The sequence below is a fragment of the Desmodus rotundus genome, chromosome 6 (assembly GCF_022682495.2).
Source record: "Desmodus rotundus isolate HL8 chromosome 6, HLdesRot8A.1, whole genome shotgun sequence".
Lineage (NCBI taxonomy): Eukaryota > Metazoa > Chordata > Mammalia > Chiroptera > Phyllostomidae > Desmodus > Desmodus rotundus.
Genome location: NC_071392.1, coordinates 68267227 through 68288450, shown reverse-complemented (window position 1 = coordinate 68288450; position 21224 = coordinate 68267227). Strand labels below are relative to the sequence as shown.

Here is a 21224-nt window from a genome sequence, read left to right as displayed (position 1 = left end):
GAACTCAAACACTTTCTTGATCCAGAGCGAAAGGAAATATCATGCAGAGCCCTGGAAAAATCAGTGGAATGTGTCTGCATTTGATTGCACTTAAGAGCTTTCAGAGAAAAGTAACTGAAGACTGTTACCATAGGACACGCTGACTTAAACATTTGCCTGAGCAAAAGCTGATGAAGAAAACACATAGGCTGAGGAACAAAAATATGTACTACATGGGCATTCTTGAAGCAAGTATATTATAAGCCATCTAAAGTGCTTATTTTGGGGCCAGAGTTTAAACCCAGCTTCTCAGGGGCAGGCAGGGCACATTGAATGCTTCTCATGGTCAGCCATCATGCTTGGTGTTTTCAGCCATGCTTGGAGGACTTAGTTAGCTCCATATTTTCAGTGAGAATATGAGAATTTAGAAATCCAGGTAAAATTTGCCTGCACCCTGTAGCTAGTAAATGACAGCAGGAATTTGAACCAACAGGTACCAAAGTCCAGGTTTGTTCCACATCATAACTATGCTTTGTTAAACTTCTAATTCAATATACTTAGAAGATTTTTGATTAGAAAGCCTTGCTGGAGATAGTTAGGTCTATTCTCATCACCAATACTCAGATTTACGGAGACTCCTGCTTAGCAAGTTGCTCTGGTTGGGATGTACTATAAGCAAATGGGTGTGTGTGTGTGGTGGGGGTGTCTCTCCAGTCCCCAAGTAAAGATTAGAGACACCAAATACAGCTATATTTCAGAATACATGATTGGACCCATTCCATACCTCCAAATCCATGTGCTCTTCTTAATAATTATTTTGGTTCATCTTTTATTTTGAATCATAAGTACTCTTAGCCTCCATTAGTGAATTTAATTGAAAATGTTTTCTTCATTAGGATCTTTCCATATAGCAAAGACTCAATTCTTATTTTATCAGTATATTCCATTTTTAACCCTGTACATAACAGGTCAAGATGTTTTGTTTTACACTTTGAACACAGCTGACCAAGCACTGTTTATCTTGCAAATGTCCAACTTTGGTATAGTTTCTGTTAGAGAATATGAATCCCATTTTAGAACATGAGCTCATCCTTTCAGTGAACATGGCTCCCTAGAAAAGATATGCAAAGGAAACTGAAGGGAAAAATGAAACCAAAACATTTCTTTCACCCCAAAAGGCCACACACTCAAAGTTGATAACAGGAAGCACTTCTTATAATGTCACTGGTTCCCATTTCAAAGGATTTATCTTATGTGATCTTCTAACTAATTGCATTAGAACAAGAAACAGAATTAGTTAAAGAAGCAGAAGCTATCTTGAAAAAACAAGAGAGAATATGTATAAACTGATTAATTCCTTGATTCATAGGAAAATTAATATAACTTGCTTAAATATGAGCTTCATCAAGGCTCCACTAAAATTTATCTAATGTAAGCAAATTTGAATTTAAAATTCTCTCAGCATGGACAATTTTCACCCATGTGCATATTTCATTATAAAAATTTAACATAGCTCTAATCAACTATCTCAGAGAAATTTCTAGGCATTAAATGCTAACTAATTCTAAGAAAGTTGTATACCGGTTAGTATGCTGACAACATCTCCTGAGAGCCTGTCTACATGCTCAGCATGATTTTAAAATCTTTACCTTCAAATATGAGGTTAGACGATGGTGACAAAGAAGCCAACAGAGATGGGAAGTAGTTAGAAAGTACTTGGGAAAGAATGTTGTTTTTTGTTGTTTTAATATGGTAGATCCTTTAGAATGTTTATAGAATAAGGTACCCAACATGACAAATGAGCTGATGAGAACAGGAGAGATGGATGCTAATTGAAGAAGCAGATTCAAGGTAGCAAAATGGCAGGATGATTAGCATTAATCAGAAGTGCAAGAAATGGTACAGGAGTTCAAGGGGCACTGGCACAGGAAAAAGATGGAGTGGAAAATTTGAGAGTCAGCAAAGAAAAAAAGAGGGAAGAAGTTGTTCCTCTCATTTCATTTCTTGGCCTCTGCTCTAAAGTAGGCCTTCTCTGACCCTTAAATTCATGATTCATTTATGTATTCACTCATTGACAAGGTATTTATTCAGTACCATGTGTCAGATACTGTGTTGGTAGTGGAGATGTAGCAGTAAGTGAAGCAAAGTCCTTGTCCCTAAAGAGCTTAAATTCTGTGTAAGGAGGCAGACGGTACATATACAGGGTAGATTTACAGTTGTTCGTATGGAAAATAATATGATAATTAATAAATAAGAATACAAGAATAAACTGTGCTTCATGTACTTACAACTGTAAACCTACTTTTGCCCCAACCTGTGTGTAAATTTGTTCAAGGTCCAAAATCTTAACATCTTAACCTCTTTCTCCTCTTGCTCCCTATTTCTATGTCCCCAGCTGTAGCATATTATTTTTCCAACATCTCAAGTTAAAAAAAAAAAAAGGAATTCAGCCCAAACTGAAGACCTTGCCTACAGACAAGCAGACCTGACTCTGAAGTAACATATCAGCCCCCCTAAATTTTGTCCTGATTCTGATGGTTCATTTTCCTGCAAAAATGCATCAGCTTAGAAGCTGGCAGATGGGGAGAGAAAACCGATGAGGCCCTCATCTCAGGCACTCTTGCCCAAGTACTTATGCTCACTGCAGCAATTATTTACTGCTCACCTACTTTGTGGAAACAACATGTTTGGATCTGTAGGGATTACAGAAATGAGTAAATCCTCAAGGATATTAAATCATAATTGTTCTGATACTTAATATTCAATGAGCACTTTCTATCTGCCAGATACTTTAAGTGCTTCACATGATTTATTTCATTTAAACCTCATATTAGCCTTGTAAGGTAAGTGATAATATATCCAGTTTCAGGTGAGCAAACAAAATCTTAAAGAGGTCAAGAAATGTGCCCCCAAGTAGTGAAGAAGGAAGCATGTGCTGTTAATCTGACTCCAGAGCTCACGTGCTGAATTATGCTGCCTCCCCAATTTTATTAGTTTCCTTGAGCCACTGTAACAAAGTACCACAAACTGGGTGGCTTAAAACAACAGAAATGTATTGTCTCACAATTCTGGGGGCAATTCTGAAATCAGGCCTCAGCAGCACCATGCTTCCTCTGAAAACTGCAGGGGAGTTCTTCCAGGCTTCTGGGGGGTTGCCGGCAATCTTCAGGGTTCCTTGGCTTGAAGCTGCATGACTCCAACCTCTGTCTTTATTGTCATATGGCAGTCTCCCGGTGTGTCTCTGTCTTCATGTGGCTGTCTTCTTATAATACACGTCATATGGGATTGGGGGCCCGCCCCACTCTAGTGTGACCTCATCTTCACTAATTATATCTACAACAACCACATTTCAGATCACATTCTGAGGTACTGGGGGGTTAGAGTTTCAATGTATACATTCATAACGCCAATGAATGGGGATAGTATGTGGAAATACACAGGAGATAGAGAAAAACACAAGTCTTAATCGAATCCAGTTATCGTTATCAACGTGACGTGTTACTTTCAGAGAGGTCCTTTTCTTCTGTGAGCTTCATTTTCTTCACTTATAAAATAAATACCTTGAACTTAATGATCTCTAACATGTTTCCAGTTCTAATATTTTCATGTTTATTCATTTCTAAGTAATTATAATGAAAAATAAGTTTTATTAGGCATGTTTAGTAGACATCAATTTATGGAGATAAGGCCTGCCACCACGGAAGAGGTGAAATCCCATAGGTTCCAGAATGCTTTGAGGATAATCAGAAAGGTTACTAGAGGTGTCGACTAGCGCAGACTTGCTGGAGGAGACTTCAGGCAGAGGTAGAGATGTTAGCATTTGGAGAACAGGGTATGGGCTGGCTTATGGATTACAAATAAAGGCAGAGTGAGAGACAAGGCTGGAAAGCTATCTTGGGACATGCTAGGAGCAGAAGAGATGGTTTCTAATTAACTTAGTGGGCACTCAACATTAAAACTACTGAAAGCTTTTCAGGAGCAATATTATAGGAGTTATGCACAAATGTCTTCGAATGTGAAGGTAGATTGAGGGATAACTCATCAGACCACTGTCGGTGACAATGAGGACACAGCATAGAGATTGTGGAGGAAGACTCTAAGATTTTAAAATATTGATTAGTTATTCCCTGGATTCATTTGGGGAGCTAGAGAAAAGCCCACTTTACAGAGCAATACACGCCTGTGCTTAGGTAATACTTACTAAAGTCACTCAGTATGATAAAGGGCCAAAGGCATACCATGCAGTCTCAGGGAAAAGTTCAAAGTCAGAGTTAGAAAAGGAACAGCATGTCTAAAGGCAGCATATAAACCACACAGAGGAAATCTAGGTGTGGGTCATAAGCCAGGGAAATACAACATTGCAGTTGAGTGGGGTTGGAAAAAATAGTTCCAAATAAGGACTGTGAGCAAGGCAAGAATGCTGTGGCCTTTACACAACAATGTAAACATGATTAGTACTACTGGACTGTACTTTTAAAAATGGTAAAGAGGGTAAATTTTATATTTTGTGTTTTTATTTTGATTTAAAATTTTAAAAGAGATAATAATTTTTAAAAAGAAAAAATAATCTGAAAAATGTTGTCGCCTTTCTAACTTGGAGTTGTCCATGCACATCAGTGACAGGCCTACAGATTCGGTGAGGAGACAGGCTAGACAGATTGGGTTATGGGCAAGATATGGAGAAAGAGCAATAATTACCAAACATAACTCTAAGTTGTAAAACCTATGCATACAGAGGAATGGGGGAAGAGTAGTGGTATTTATGGAAATAGGTCAAGAAGAGTCACTGATTTGGGCATGAAAATTTTGGGAGAAAGTTATTTGAGTTTTCAAAGTTCTTGTTACTCCCCAAATAAAAGATAACAATAAAATTGGGAAAGCAGGTCGGGGGGTTCAGGAGTGAGATCCAAGATACAAATATACCTGAAAGGTGATCTGTATATAAAAGGGTAAAAATTAACAATGTACAAAGTTGAAATAATCATCAAAGGAAAGTACAAAACAAGATAATAAAGGCCCAATAAACTACACTTGGGAATGTCTACTTTCAGCATCGGACTGAGTAAAGGAACACTAAAGGAGGCTGCAAGGTTTTCACACTGGTCAGAGAAAAACCCTGTTGTGTCATGGAAATCAAGAGGTGAGTTCTCAAGAAAAAGTTGTTGCCCAACAGTGTAAAACTCTTCAAAGAAGAAAAATGTAGATTGAAAATAAATTATTTGATTTGGTAGCCAACGGGTCACCAATTTGGACATTTCAGTAGAAAAGACCAAACGAAAAGGGATGGGTAGGGGTGGCTGGAAGTGCCCCCAGAGAGAACCAGCTACAGTTTCTCTGAAGGAAGAGAGAGAAGGAGCATATTGGGTGAGGTGGATTGCCAACTACAGTGAAAGCTTGCTGTTGTATCAGTTATGAACATGCTTTTTAGCAGAAGGTATGGTCTGAACAGGAAAGGTTTAAAATTTTAATGTTGTCACCCTGGCTGGTATGGTTCAGTGTATTGAACACCCACATGCAAAATGAAGGGTTGCCGGTTCAAATCCCAGCTAGAGCACAAGCCTGGTTTGTGGGCCAGGTCCCCAGCTGGGGGTGTATGAGAAGCAACCAACCTATGTTTCTTTACCAATCTCTGTTTCTCATGCACATCAATGTTATACTCCCTCCCTTCCTTCCCCTCTCTCTAAAAATAAATACCTAACATAACATAACATAAAAAAATTGTAATATTGTAAGTAACAGAGAGTAACTCTGGAATAGAGCAAGAGAGAGTCTGTAAGAGGTTGAAAAAGCATGTTCAAGAACACAAGAGGAAAGGATGATTTGGCAAAGAAGGTGTGTTAATATTTTGAAATTGCCTCCCAACTGCTCTACCTAGTTTCAATTCTACCCACTCCAGTCCATCCTGCAATGTGCTTTCTGGAGTGTTCTCTCTACAACATAAAACTATTCATGCACATGTAAACTATTCAATAAATATTTACTTAGTGAATGTAGAAAATGAATAAGTAAATTAATAAATGAATGGGAAGAAGAAGAGAAAGAGGAGATTTCTCAGTGAGATAATTACAAACATTTCATTTGAAGAAAGCAAAGCCATTTTCCAAAAGTAAAGGCACATTTTGGCATTTTCTCTGGATTTTAGAAAGCAAAATGAGCATAACTACTCTATCAGACACTAGATCAGCTTGCCTTAGACACCCTTCCAGTGGGTATTGCTCTGGCCATTTACTGTGGTAAGCTATGGAAACTCTTTTTACTACTTCAGCTGCCACAGACCTAGGAGCTCCTATGAACAGTACTGATGGAAAAGGAGCAGTGAGGCTCAGTTGGTTGAAGCATTGTCCTATAACCAAAAGGTTGCAGGTCTGATTCCCAGTCAGGGCACCTACCATACCCAGTCCAAGTGCATATGGAGGCAACTAATTGATGCTTCTCTCTGACATCAATGATTCTCCCTCTCCATTCCTCTCTCTCTAAAAGCAATGAAAATAAAATGTCCTTGGGTGAGGAGATATATAGACAGATAGAAAAAGATACAGAGACAGAGATAGGGATAAAGATAAAGACAGAGATAGAGATAGAGATAGAGATAGAGAGATATAAAGGGAGGGAGCAGCTCGCCTTTGCCCTGGCAGGACTGAACCACTGAGGCCCTGGCTCCCCAGTGGCTTCCCAGAGACTCTAGGTAACACTATTTGGAAGTAGGATGGGACAAACTCTAGCCAACGGAAGACAGGAGAAGGGGAAAGCCAGAAGAATAATTACTAGTCCTTCTTGCCCACTTACCCCAGTGCCTGTTCTGATACAAAATAGTTTAACACAGCTTCTCTGGAAATGTCTCTCAATGATGGACCCATTTGTGTTCTCTCTCCCTCTTCCTTCCCCTCTCCCAACTCTTGCATTCTGGGATTGTACCATTCAATAAAGTGTTAGCATTAAGTGTGTGCCTCTGCTTCTATTTCCAGAAAAGCTGATCTAAACAAGTAATTTTTAGAAATTTGCAAATGTTAAGTATGTTGGAAGATATTTAGAAGCACAAAACAAAAACAAAACATACTTGTAGTGAAAAAATTCATTAATTTGCATTGGGTTAGGGTGGGGTGCTGGAAAGAGTGGTTGTAAAGAAAAGTCACTGAAGGAGAATGAAGTCAAGAAGAAATGGAGAATAAACAGTCAAGCAACAAAGAAATGGTAATTCTCCTTCTAGAACATCAACAGGACATAATCAGAAACACATGGCTAGGGTAAGTATAAATGTATTCCCCAAATAGCAAAGTTTCCACTAAAGGAGCACATACTAAGGAGATTTTCTTCCATTTTTTCTGTTTATAATTTATGTGTTCCTATGTTACAAAATATATATTAAAGTGTTAGATTCCATAAAAATAAGTAAATCCACTGAGTGACCTACTTTAGAGAAAACAACTGAAATTGTCTTCAGTTTATAGATTAAATTGATGTAATTTTAAGACATGTCAAATTACCAGCCAAAATTCAAACAAGTTATGTTGGGAGAAAACCCAGAAGAAATGACAAAAGTATGTCGGCTTAGGCAAGGCTCCTTGGGACGTTAAAATGGAAAAAAAGAGTTGAAATTTGGCCAAAAAGAGAGAGAGTATTTCCTCACTTTGGAAAGTTGTCATATACTATATGCCATGATCTCAATCTCTACTGAAAACAGTTTTAGACATTGAATCAGATCCCAACTGTAAAGATGTAAAGGGAGCCCACCTTTAAATATTACTGCAGAGCCCTCTGTTGCTGGGCTGACTCAGTACAAAAGGTCTTGTCTTAGAAACAACTGAAACCAAACGACTGGAACATACTCATGGCTCTTCATGAAAGTATGAAAACTATGGTTCAAGAAATACTCCACGAGATACACTTTGGTTTCTGAAAGTACATTCCTGCAGACTCTACAGCATTCATTAAATCACTTTTTCAAATGTCCTCCAGTGGATTCTTTACGAATTTTTCTCCTTTTGTTAGACTTATACATTCAGATGCAACTTCTACTTTACAGGGAGGCAGTTAGTTTAAAGTTTAAATGTCTTGCTTTTTACGCATTTTTCATGTGTCTTGCTATTTCTTTGGGTGTGAATATCTGAAGAGGACCACGACTTTTCGCAGAGAATTGCACATACACATACACACAATAATATTTTCTATAAAATGCTTGACTTCAGTGGACATCTTATACATCCAAGTACTTTCTGGAGTCCGTGAACCTCAGGTCAAATCCACCTGTTTTAAGTAACTTTAAAAATCACTTAAAGATGGATGGGCACAGCAAGAGAAGGCCCTATTAATAAGCATATTTTGGTATGCTAATCAAAGTAAAAACAAACCCCAAATTTTGTAGATAGGAGCAATGATGCTTCTACAAAAGTCCTAAAAGTTGTATTTTAGGTCTTAAGGGCCTTAAAGAAAATCTATGTAGCATCTTATCAGTTATTTTTAAATAAACTTTAATAAGTAGCTTTTTGTGAGAATGATCTATATGTTGACCTAAAAGGCACTTCTTTCTTCACTTAAACTGTCAGAAAGAATATTAATCTTCAAAAGTAAAATATTATTCAATTCTCTTATGTGTCATATACCACAAGAATAACTAATTTATACCTGATTTAAACTAACTTCCATGTCTAACTTCCTTTCTATCTCTAATTAAAAAATGGCTCTAAACCAATGGCTGGCACAAGTTAAGTTAAAAATAGAGTTAAGTGGCAAATGTTTGGAAATTCAGTGATCAGATCTACTGGATTTCTGGACTGTAACTGTGAGTTTAGAATCTTGCTTATGATTAAAATATTTAAGGCTGTTAACAATTTGAAAAAATTCATCATGTATTTTTTTTGCATGAAGAAAATTCTAGAGTGAATGTTTTACACAAGCAGCCAATAGGTTTCAGATGGTTTTTAAGTGGTAGGAGATCCAAAGCTCAAATGGAATTTTCTGTGACAGCTTAGAAATAACAGTTAACATATGCCTAAGTTACAGACAAAAGCAGGACTCACATAAAGTCAAGTAGGGATAAGAAGGACTGTAAGGTAATGAATAAAAACCTTTTTGTCCAAAATTCTCAGTAAAAATTTTAGTCACTTAAAGAGCAAAACCATCTCAACTATTTTTAAAGAAATTATATTTATTGATATTAGAAATAAACAAGAAGTAACTTTCAAAAGTTAGTTTACACCCGTCATAAATCTGAGGTACTCAAAAAAGCACAAAAATTGCAAGAGTTAAGTTAATGCTTGTATAAATGAACAAAAATGCACATTCTTCAATTACTTTAGAGTATTTAATAACTGATTCACACTTGCAGTTGAAGTTCATCTAGGAGTGTTGCTGAGTTGAGTTATTATCTGCTATTTTTTACATCATATTTCTTGGTTAAGATGCTTCTTGACATTATTAATAAAATAAGTCATTTAGTTAAAAGTGCGAATTTCCCTTGTTTTAACCTAATATTATTTTGTATTTCAATAAGTTCTAGAGTTGCAGCTTCACAAGTTATTATTAGAAGCTTCGCACTTATTTTTATTTCGAGCCTCAGTCCTGCAGTAGAAACCAGGTAGATGTATCACGTCAGAATGCTGGCCCAGTGGCCTGCCTGAACACCTTTGAATGTCAGTCACCTTGTCTGTAAAATAATGACATTCTAGCCTACCTTGACTATCTCACAGGGTTATAAGTCTGATATGAAATCCATAAGAGTTTTTAAAGCAAGATGGTGCTGGTGCTGGAGGTGTTGGCAATAATAGTAGAAGTACTGCCGAGATTTCATAAGAAATTCTACTCTAAACAATAACCATGATCAGAGGATTTACTGCAGAAATAAGACAGTACTTTATGGATTCCTAAATTATCTTGCTACAATACCTGCTGTAGCATAGAAATCATTGACTTTGCTCTTAGGAATTTTGTCTGTTTTTCTTTTCCTCTTTTTGACTGGACTATTTTAAATGTCATCATTTCACTGACAAACATAAAGAGAGTGGTATATTAAAACAGAAATTCTGGGTGTTTTTATGTGTTTTTGCCCACAAGTTGACAAGGGAGACTAATAAAGTTAATTAGCATAACGTAAGTATAGAATAATCTGTATTTCCCTGTTTCTATAAGCAATAAAATACAGTGTGTCAGTTCTTTTGTAGAAACCTATTATATTTTTCTCTCAAATGCTTCAGAAATAAATATTTGCTGTAGAAAAGTGTTCACCAATTAACAATTGACTTAACCTATTACAAATTGAAGTTTTGGAGTATCTTTGAGTCTGAAGTGGTCTGGTCACTCATACTGACTGTCCTGAGGAAAGAGACACCAGTGTTTATCAAATTTTAGGAATCTTTAATTTATGTTCCTAAACGTTAAATCTTTAGGTCTCTTAGGATCCCAATATTTTAGAAAGCATTCACATCACTCCCACCTCCTCCAAACTGTCTATCTCGTTCAGCTGAAATGAAGTGAAATTCTAAGGGATAAAATAATGGTCAGGGCTTTCTGGAAGCAAGAAGCTGAAGCTCACATGTGCTTCACTGTCACAAGGTCACTCTTGGGGCTGTGTATATATCCTGGCTCCCTTTCAGACCCCATGGAAGTTAATTTTAGTTTTATAGAAAGGACAGAGAGAGGCTATCTTTGCAGAAAATGTCAAGGTTAACTGACGGCGGTCTTACCTTTCTGATTTCCGGAGCATTACCGGAGAGAAGGAAGCACTGTTTGTCCACAGAGAATCCTTTCTCGCATCTGCTCGCCTGGGTGTCGGTGGGTGTGCTTGGGGCAGCCCCAGGGACGGTACCTGTGAGCTTCTTCGTCCCTCGGAGTGTCAGGGTCTGGTAGAAAAGACAGATTGCCACCACCAAGCCCACCAAGAAAGGCCGGGGGCAAAATCGCCGACGACAAAGGAACACTGGACGACAGACCATGACCAGTTCAGCTTCACTTGGCCCCTGTCCACGTTGCCGGAAAAGTCATAGCAGCTATTTTTTGTCAGCATGAAGAATACAAATCTGTCTTCTTTTTCCACAGCTTACATCAAGATTGCTCCATCCCGCTTAAGAACTTTCCGAAGAATCATGCCAAAGAATTATCGGTCCAAAAAGTCCGAGGCAGTTACTAAGAGCCCTTCCATGGATGACAGTAGAAACTGTCTGTCCTGGGTTTAAAAAAAGAAGAAGAAGAAGAAGACATCAAAATAATAACTGTTGTAACTAATATCTTGAATGTACCCCAGGCTGCCAAATTGTTGCTTCCGGTAATGCCTTATTTCCACAACATCCTTAAACTCCCAGTGAAGACTGTGCAGGAAAAGCGAAGACAGCCAACTCCCGAGTGAATCTGGAGCCTTAAACCAGCGCGGAAGAACGCAAGAGGTTAAAGCCCACAGCGCCTGTTGCACAGCTGGGCGCAGGCCAGCTCGCCTTAGCAGTTCCTCATTTTCCTCCCGCTTTGAAAGCAGCCCTGCTTTCCGCCTTTCAAGTTCCTTAACTACTTCCCTTCATTCAGGGTTAAATTGCCACTTTCCTGTAAGCATTTATGGCTTTTAATATACAAAAAGGAATAGCCGCTTTGAATGGACATGGTTACTGTTAGGGTTTTGCTTGTATTTGTTACATTCCGTTTCAAGTTCAAAATTCTGTGTACTTACTCGGTTTTCATCCTTTTAGGCAGAAAAAGTTTCCATGACCCCCTCCCTAACGGACTGTTGATCAGAACCACTCAGAAGGTAACACCCAGTCGTGTGACTCCAACTCATCTCCCGCCCACGGACACCCGCGCGGACACCCACGGCCCCACGCCCGCCTGCCGCCCTCCCTGCGGGCAGCACCGGCAGGCCGGCGGCCGGGGCGGGGCTCCTAGCCCGGGGCTCCTCGGGTCCTCGGGCCGCTGGGGCCGCGCGCTCAGCTCTGGATGAGGAAGAAACGGGGGCTTCCACAGACTGGGAACAGCATTTCTCCTTTTCCCCCGAAATGCGTCTGCCTCCCCAGAGCTGCAGAATTTTAAATACACATTTGATTTTCGATGCCTTATGTAATTTCTGTTTCCTAATATCATGTTACAAAAACAAATAGCCCTTCGTCAACTGATGACCAAAGTCGAGGGGGAGATTAAAGAAGACTGCGTGAATTGGGAGTATCTTCACTTCAGAGAATTGTGGTCACTCTTACGGGGTCACAACTGCTGTCTGGACCTCAGAACAGCAAGCCTGTTGTATGCACAGAATAACTGGAAGTGAGCTTTCTGTTTTAGTACCTAACTCATATCACAGTTATTATTAGTCCTTTCCTGGACTAATGGCTGAGCCTTTCAAAGGTTAATTGCTGGCACTGCTCTTATAATAGCTGATTGTAACAGCTATCGGGTAACTCCTGCTCTGCAGAAAGGGGTACACGGCATGCTTTGTCCAGAATTCAACTTAATCTGTTGCTGCTATGCAGACCGCCCGCAAAAACACTCGTAGTCCGGCAATTCTGCAAACGCCATCCACTTTTGCTGAGCCAGCTGAGGGAATTTCAGGGGGAAAGCAATCTGCCTTACGCATGGTGCTCACCTCTCCCGGCCCTCGCTTTGCGAACTGGCTTAGGCTCATAGCTGCCATCTTCAAAGGCTCTGAATCTAAATAGCTTTGTAACCTGTTTCTAACTCGAACTCATTTTTGTGGGCTGAGGTTCTCCTGTGAGGCCACACCCCCGGAGTGATCCCGTCCTTTAGGCACGCTCCCGTTAGTCATTTAGATTTTGTGAGATGGTGCGCCCCCTAGGGGTGCTCAGCTACTATAGACTGAGAAATGGGCATCTAGATAGGAAACAATTTCAACGCCTTATAAAACAGCTTCAGTTTTACAGAATCAATATTCACACAAAATCTAGACTCATCCAAAGTCCTTGCATATATTTCCTCTAGTGTGTTTAATATTAATTTATAGCATCAGGGTCCTCAATCCCATGACAAGTGAAAGAGAGAAAAATGAGGTGGCACTGGACTTTAGGAAGCCAAGACAGATTTTAGAAGAAATGACTAAACAATAGTGTTTTGGAAGGAAGGTAGGAAGGTAGTTTTGGGGGATGCAATGTGATCTGAGACATCATAGGAATTATGGTATCTCTAAGTCTTAATTGTCCCCGTGTTGATGAGATCCAGGCTGTGACAGTTGTTTACTACATGGAAAGGACTGGGCATGCAGTTTTAGTAAGGCAAAACGTCTGAAGAACCAAGAGTTTGAGGAATATAAAGGGTCGTTTTTATGCATTATTAAATTGTTGACTACAGGATACAAAGGAGACAATAAATCAGATGCTACAGTAATATTGCCTTGGGGCTGGGAGAAGAGAAAAACAACAGAGATAATTTTAGAGCTAGACTTCAGATAACAGGAGTCTGAAAGATGGAAAATTAGTGTTCTAGAAATAATGCTGGCAGATTGAAGAACCCAGTTTCCTATTTAGTCTCAGGGAGTGCGAGAGGACAGCAGATAAAAGGATGTCTGCAGAAGTGAGGAAAAAGTTCATTAGAGTGGAATGGCAGAAAGAAGAGGTGGAAAAGTTACAGCAAGAATCAGCCCCAAACAAACTAAGGGAGTCCATAAACAACATTTGATATTACAATTAACCCAACCTGGGTATGAATCATGTTGCTTTTTATCAATTGTTTTTTAGCATGTGGTTTATGAAATAAGGATACTGATGCCTCCTTGGAAGTGCTGTTGGCATGACTAGATGAAATAGTGTATGGAAAGCACCTAAACATTCTTTGCACATTTGTTGGAAGAAAGCATGCTGAATGCATGTCTCTTATGTTTTGGATCCTGAGACTGAGCTCGGTCTTACATGGTGTCAAACACATGAACAGATCATTACCAGTGTAGTGGGGTTCTTGGGACACAGAAGCATCAAAGGCAAACGTGTGCTCAGTGTTAGATCTCTCCCCGTTACTCTGTGAGATGGAGGTGGGTGGCAGATGCTAGTTTGGAAGTGTGAGAGAAAGGGTGGGATGGGAGTGAGTTGTAGGTGGAGACTACAGATGGGAGGGATTTATGCCCGAGTAGTAAGGGAAGCAGTTTGAGCAGGAGGCATCAGAAGAGGGAGGAATGAAGAAAAGGTTGGTTCAGTGAGGGGTGTAGGAGGGCAAATATGCAGTAGAACTATGAACCTGTGGATTCCGGCAGTGTTTCAGAGTGAATGTTTTTGTGTGTCTGGTTTCATAAAGTAGCCCTTCCACTAAATCATTTCGGTACCCAAGGGCTGTTATGTAAGGAGCATCAACCTGGGGCAAGAGAGTGACAGATCTCTCCAACAACACAAAATATACCCTTTTAGTCTGGAGTGTGATGAAGGGAGCAGATTTGTTTAATAATCATTGTTTGCAGAAGGCATTTTATTTTATCATTTAAACTAGAGCAGTAAAATATCCATAACAGACAAGATTCCAGTGTGGGATCAGGAACTTTGGGAAAGTAATTTGCCTCTTTGAGTATCAGCTTCCTCATAAAATACTTCCTCTGAGTATCAAATTCAGTGATCACTAGATCTCAAAGGGCACCTGAGACTTCTAAGTTATCCTTCTAAGGATGCATTTTGACACAGATTTCCTCTCTCTTACAACTTGGCAGGAAGGTGTAATCTTCAGATTCTGGGCCCTCTTGGTTTCCTACAGGGGAAGCGTTTCCCTTTCAAGAGGCTCTTGACCATGGTGATGTGAATTACATCCTGGCCGTGCTGTCAATGATACCTGGGCGCTCAGCCTCCAGCTCTTCTTCCCTAGAGTTTGATGGCCCTCTCCTCAGCTCCTACCACCCTTCATCTAATGCTGGCTTTAGAACTTCCTCCCTTAGCTTTAAACATAAGATGATTTTTAGATCATGAATCATGTATTTAAATCTCTACCATGCCAAAACACTGTCCTAGGCACCATGGACAACAGAAGACATATGGCATATATTGTAAAATACTAAAATATAATAAACACACTGATAGATTGGTCAAGGTAGAATAACTTCTGTCACAAACAACCTCAAAACCTTAGTGGCTTGATACAATAAAAGGACTCATAATTTTCCAGGGTTTGTCAGTTTTCATTAAGACATTTGGTACCCAGGGTCCTTCCACCTGGTGGCTTTCCTTCCACACCCTAAAATCTTGCTCACCCACTGGGGTCCTCTGAACACCACAGGCAGATGAAGAATGGGAGAAGGGCATGAGGATGGTGTGGGAGCTCTTTCAGGGCCAAGCTTCAAATTGTCATATATTCTCCGGCCCACCTTCCATGGGCCAGAGCCCAGTAACATGGGCCCACCTAAGTGAAAGTGAGCTGGGAAATGTTTAGCTACATGCCCGAGAGGAAAAGAAAACAAGGCTGATAGACATATAGCTAGCTGTTCCAGCCACAACTAAGAGGGTAGTAACTGCCATGGAGACTCAAAATAGAGAAATCACATCTTTTGGAAAGTGATAAGAAAAGTGGTAATTTCTTAAGCAGGCCCTAAAGTGTCATGAAGATTTCAATGGCTTCAAAAGGGCAAATACAGGTTTAATGTCTCAGTGGAAGACCACCGAGGATAAAGCTGGAAAGTTGGGTCCAGGTCAAGGATGGCTATATTTCTAAATTTATGAGTGTATTTAGCCTTTATCTGCAGACAGCATGAATCCAAAAATAAAGTTTCTTTCCCAGAATATATATATGAATGAAATATCATTGACAGTTGTCAGGATATAGGTTGGCCTTTATTTACAATTACCCGAGAATACTGTTCTATTACTATTAACTTTAATGGTAAACTCAGAGCAAAATCTCTTGTTTAGATCAGGTTTAGGATCATGCATCCTTCCATCTGTATTTACAGCTTTACACTTGCCTTTCATTATAACGACATACCAGAAGTTCAGTCCACAGTCAGGTCCATGCCTGGTTCTTTATATGATAGAGGAGAATGAACAGATATCCTCAGTCCTGCAATTTTTAATTCAGTCAACATTTAAACTTGCTTAATTTCTTTTCAACCTAGTTACATTGCTTCTCTCCAAATCATTTCACTTACTTAAAGTCAATTTTTGTGTATAAATCTATGGGTTTCAATTTAAGACCACTGAACCTTTTATGGGGGTTCAGTAAAGGTTTCTCTCTTCCTTTCCAGTGGTTCGAAAGCCACTGAAGGCTGCTGCCTAGTGACAGCAGGATTCAGCAGAGGTCTGGAGAATCAGGGTAAAGGGCTCCGTGTGCAGGAGTTCCCTCAGACACAGCATTTGTTCGATTTACACATGGAGATAAGATGCTGCAGGCCAAAACTTCATTTTTCTACTATTCTGCCTTTGTTCAATGTTTATTTATTTAAACAGACAATTCTACAGTCTCTTTACATATCTAAATGAACAGTCCAGATAGACCAAACACTTCAAAGTAAATGCTTTTCATTTTGAACTGTCCAGGAGACTGGTATTTCCAAGCACACAAATCACCTTGAGGTCCCATATAACAACACTAAGCACTTCCTTTTTAAATGCAACATACAGTAAGTCCTTACTGAATGCCATCAATAGGTTCTGGGGAATTGAGATTTTAAGGAAAACGACAGATGAGAGCAATTTTACCATAGACTACTTGATATAAATGAGTAAAGTTCCTACAGCATATTTCTGATTACAGAAACATCACCAAACTTCTAAATAAAGACCCAAATCAATTCTAATATTAAACATCAAAATAAATGTGAACTATACATACATTTAAGAAAGATTAATAAAAACATGTACGGTAATGATTTTCCAACCTGCTGATTCCAGAACCTACCTCAGCAGCTCAGGGCACAAGGCAGGAACTCAACCTGGACAGGAAACCTTCCATAGCAGGGCCACTCACACACTCACACTTGCTCAGGCTGGGACAATGTAGACACACCAGTTCACCTCACAGGCACATCTTTGGGATGTGGGAGGAAACTGAAGTCCCTGGGGAAAACCAACACAGCCATAAGGAGAATGTGCAAACTCCACACAGACAGTGGCCAGTCGAAGAATTTATTTCATCTTTCTCATCAATGTTGAGAACCAAATGACGTTGAACAAAATGCTGCTATTCAAGGATCTGCTGCACTGGTGACCTTGCTTATTGTCCACAAGCTCTCTTTATAAGCATTTTGACTTTGCTTGCATCAGTACCAAAATTACTTTGATCATATTCTGCACTGTATTTTAGTTACTAGTATACTTATATCTTTACAGTATAGACTGCTTTATGACAGAAACTATTTTACTCAACTCCGTATTCTTGTGGCTTCTAGCAGTGTCTTCCCTTGAGTTGATTGAACAACTTGTATTTGTTTGAGATCTACATGTCATAAATTCAAATACTTTCCATATTATCCCCATTCTTCCCACAAGAAGTATTTCACATCTTGGTAACCTGTAACCCAGTAGGGCAGTTCTGTCCCCCAGAACAAATCTGGCAATGTCTAGACAGTTTCAGTTGTCACACTTGAGGCTGAAGGTGCTATTGACATCTAGTGTGCAGGTTGGAGGGAAGCACCTCCCCCCACAGAGAATCATCTGGCATGAAATGCCCATTGTGCTGAGGTTGGGAAACTGAAATTTAACCAAAGGAATTGTTGTTGCATAATTTTTGTATGTGGCTAAGATTGTTACTTAAATTAGAATAGTGAGCACTTGAACAGTTTGTGGCAACGACATTGGGATTTTAACCACTTCCTTAATGTGTAATTATCAAATAGATGATAAACTACTTTCTTTAAGTGGTGAGCACACAGGTAGAATGACAAACGTTTAACCCAATAAATTGTTTTACTTTCTTTAGGGCAGTTTTACCTTGGCATAAAGCCAGCATTTCTACGTTTTTATTAATCAATATATAAAACAAATTTAGCTTTCTTTTGTCATACCATAGTATCAAATTACATTCTTTTACTCAATTAGAAATTTCATGTCTTCTCTGTAGACCTGCAATAGTCCAAGAACGATAATACCTTTTTTATAGTTTTTTTTTGAGAGGGAGGAAGGGCGGAGAAAGAGAGGAAGAGAAATATCTATTTGTTCTGCTTATTGATGCATTCATTGCTTCTTGTATGTGCCCTGACTGGAGATCAAATCTGCAACCTTAGTGTATCCAGAGGATACTCGAACCAACTGAGCTACCTGGCCAGGTAAAAATCATCTCAGGAAAGCCATGTAATTTACCTTGTTTCTTTCAATTTAAATGCAATCAAAACTCAGTCATCCATTTTTATTTTCAGAAAAGGTTATTTTGAAATTGTTAAAGCTTCAAATTTGTTTCCTAAAAAAATTAATGTGTGTGATGGGGGATGGAAGATGAGGAGGTTTGGTCTTATCACTCTAATGAAGGCTGGCACTCATTCAGCTAATCTGGCCGACAAAAAAGTACTTTGTCAAAGTATGGTTCTTTGGTGACATGTATACCACATAAAGTCAAAATACTACTTCTGTATCTAAACCGTATGGTCTCTGATACGTAAGCTTAATTTTTTGTTTTCAACAGGATAATGAACTTTTTTAAACATTTATAAATGACAAACATTGGTAAAGTGAACACGTTTGGCACCCTTGGGAAACCCAATCAAGAAAAGTCATTTGTCATGTTAAAGACAAATACATAAATGCCTCAAGGATACAAACATTAATACCGATAAATTCTAATGAGACACACTGGGCAAGTCATACTAAAACTTTCTTCTAACTAGTTATTAGTAAAGTCATTCTAATGAACCAACTCGCATTTATACTCAGGGTTATTTCTGGCTGCCTCCTTGTATTCCATATGATCTAGAAAGCTTAGTACCTATTACAATTGTTTTTAATTTCAACACGGAGGGTCTCTACTGGGGTAGATTCAACAATGAAAAAAGAATTAAAATGTGACCATTGCTTTTCCCTACATGTTAAACTTGTGAATGTTTTAAATTAGTTCACTATTAGAGTCTAGCAACTGTATGCTTTCCTAAGGAAAACTATTCTTATTCATTAACATAGGCCATTGGAAATGGGGAGCAAGAATAAACATGCACACAAGCATGCACATTCCTTATCCCGCTTCCCGCACCAGCGTCTGAATTGTTAATAAGCAGCAGAAAAATGATTATACTGTCTCTATTGCCATTAGTAAAGAAATTAAAAAGTGGCTCTGAATTAATTAACTGAATCATATGGCTCTGAAGAATTTATTAAGAAATTAAATTTCTTTCAAATAAACATTTAAAGTTATCAAAGTCCCTTTATTAGTTAAGATATTGACTTACCAGGTATAAACGACTTACTACCTTAACATGAAAATGGCCAGAGGGGGTATAACCTTCTTTCTTCTGTCAAATTCAATTAAAATAACAACAAAAGTCCTGAAGTCAGTTTATCACTTTAAACTTTAACTTACTTTTCTGTGTAGCAGAATCAAATCATGAATATTAAGATCCTGGGCCAGAAATTGCAATCTGAGTAATTTAGATTTTATCATCTAACTAAGGAAATCTAAAAATCTTGACTAGCAATTCTAATTTGTAGCTTTTCAAAAATTGAGGGAAAAGATTCACCTTAAATTTAGAATTTTTAAAAACAATTTCCAAGTTACAGACTAATCAACTTTGTCATCCTATTTGTAATCTTAATAAAAGTGCTGTGATTTGATTAAGCTGTTCAAATAATAACAATACTAATGAATAGGTTGCCACTATCTACATTAGCGACTCCATGGCACACTGTAACATGTGTGTGAACAGACTCTTGCTCCGCTTCTGGCTTCGTTCACAGACACACCTGTGTACCCCATGTATAGAGATGTGTACCGACTCATTCCTGGCTCTTTTCGTTCCCTGAATGTATGTGGCTCTTGAACAATCTCTTCTGCCTTGCAAACCTTCCCTACTTATCTGTCTTCAGGCATCAGTTCAAATGAAACCTATGTCAAGTCTCCCAGTGTTCCCGGAGTGCTTTGTATTCCCATATATTATAGCGTGTATTAGATACTGCGATTGTTTGTTAACTCGCCTGTCCTCCCCACTCCCCACAGGCACACACACACACACACACACACTCCCCTTCATTTCTGTATTCTCAACACTTAGGTGCTTAATGTTTGTAAAATTATAAACTTTTTTCAGGGTACTTTTTCTTTGAAAGCTCATCTGTTGAAAGATTTCATTTTAAACATGTGAGAATTTAATGTCTACATTCTACAATGTCTACACATTCAAAGAGTATCTTATCCTTTCCAAACCAAGTATATTAGACATTTACTTTTTCTAATATTGAAATAGTTAATTAATTAGATCAAGAAGACCACTTAAGAGGTCTAAGGAAAAAGGGCACTAACACTGCACAAGCCTAAGACTATTAAAAATCTAAAAGATGTTGAATTTGCTTTAAAGGAGACAAGAGTAAAAAATTAACTGCCCTTAAAAAGAATAATTGCATGTTTATCAAACACTCAGCTTCACTTAGGCATTTAATTAAGCCATTTATTGCTTCCAGTGTGTCACCACGAACATGTTCATATACACTTCACAGCAGTAAGGCCTCCATTTGCACCACCTGAAAACTGTGAACCCACTTTTTTTTTTTTTGTGCCACCAATTGTTACAAGAGTTTTGTACAACAAAGATTTAGAATGTGTATGTTATAATACCAAAATGCTCATTATACCACTTGGTGTAAATGTCACAAAGAATATTAATAGCTGGCCACTTCTTTTTTTTTTTTTTGATGAGGTAGTTCCATGTCTGGCTATATGAGATATTAACAGGCTGTACCTATTAATAAATATCTGCCCAAAGTGTGGGTTTATTTCTTTATACATGCTTCATAAAATATTCAGTGTTTGCGTTTAAGATTTGTCAAACTGTTTCTGAATGATTTGGTAAGTAGTGGAATTCACATACTGAAAAAGGCTGCAGCAGCTGAAAACAGGGATGTTCCTGACTCTGACAAGGAACTTTCTCTTACAATAAGGCTGTATATAAGGCTTTTTCCTTTGACCAATTCCTATTAACAACAAATAAGTTTGGAAAATCATTCTATATCATTAGAACATTAAACAATACCACTAAGCATCTCCAGGCAACATGCCGATAAGCTAACTGAATACTACATTATATATTATTTCTTAAAGGTTTATAAAACTCCATAAAAATATTGAGTACCACGAAATCATCATACTCATGATACTATGAAATCATGAGTACCCACAAATGCACCTAACGTAGCTTTATGGGTTGTCCAGTTATAAAATCA

At 38.5% G+C, this 21224-nt stretch overlaps 1 protein-coding gene across 6 annotated transcripts in view; it reads right to left on the bottom strand.

The window, feature by feature from the left end:
- CPED1 (cadherin like and PC-esterase domain containing 1) overlaps nt 1–11969 on the bottom strand; it is a 287821-nt gene extending 275852 nt beyond the window's left edge. For 2 of the 6 annotated variants that reach the window (XM_053926526.2, XM_053926527.2), the window contains exon 1: nt 10659–11572. In XM_053926526.2, coding sequence (XP_053782501.1) covers nt 10659–10907 — 249 coding nt within the window. In that variant the 5' untranslated portion in view covers nt 10908–11572. Of the gene's footprint in view, nt 1–10658; nt 11573–11629 lie in introns of those variants that run through there. The other 4 variants (XM_053926522.2, XM_053926523.2, XM_053926524.2 and 1 more) reach the window with 4 other exon arrangements.
- Between the last annotated feature and the right edge of the window lie 9255 nt (nt 11970–21224).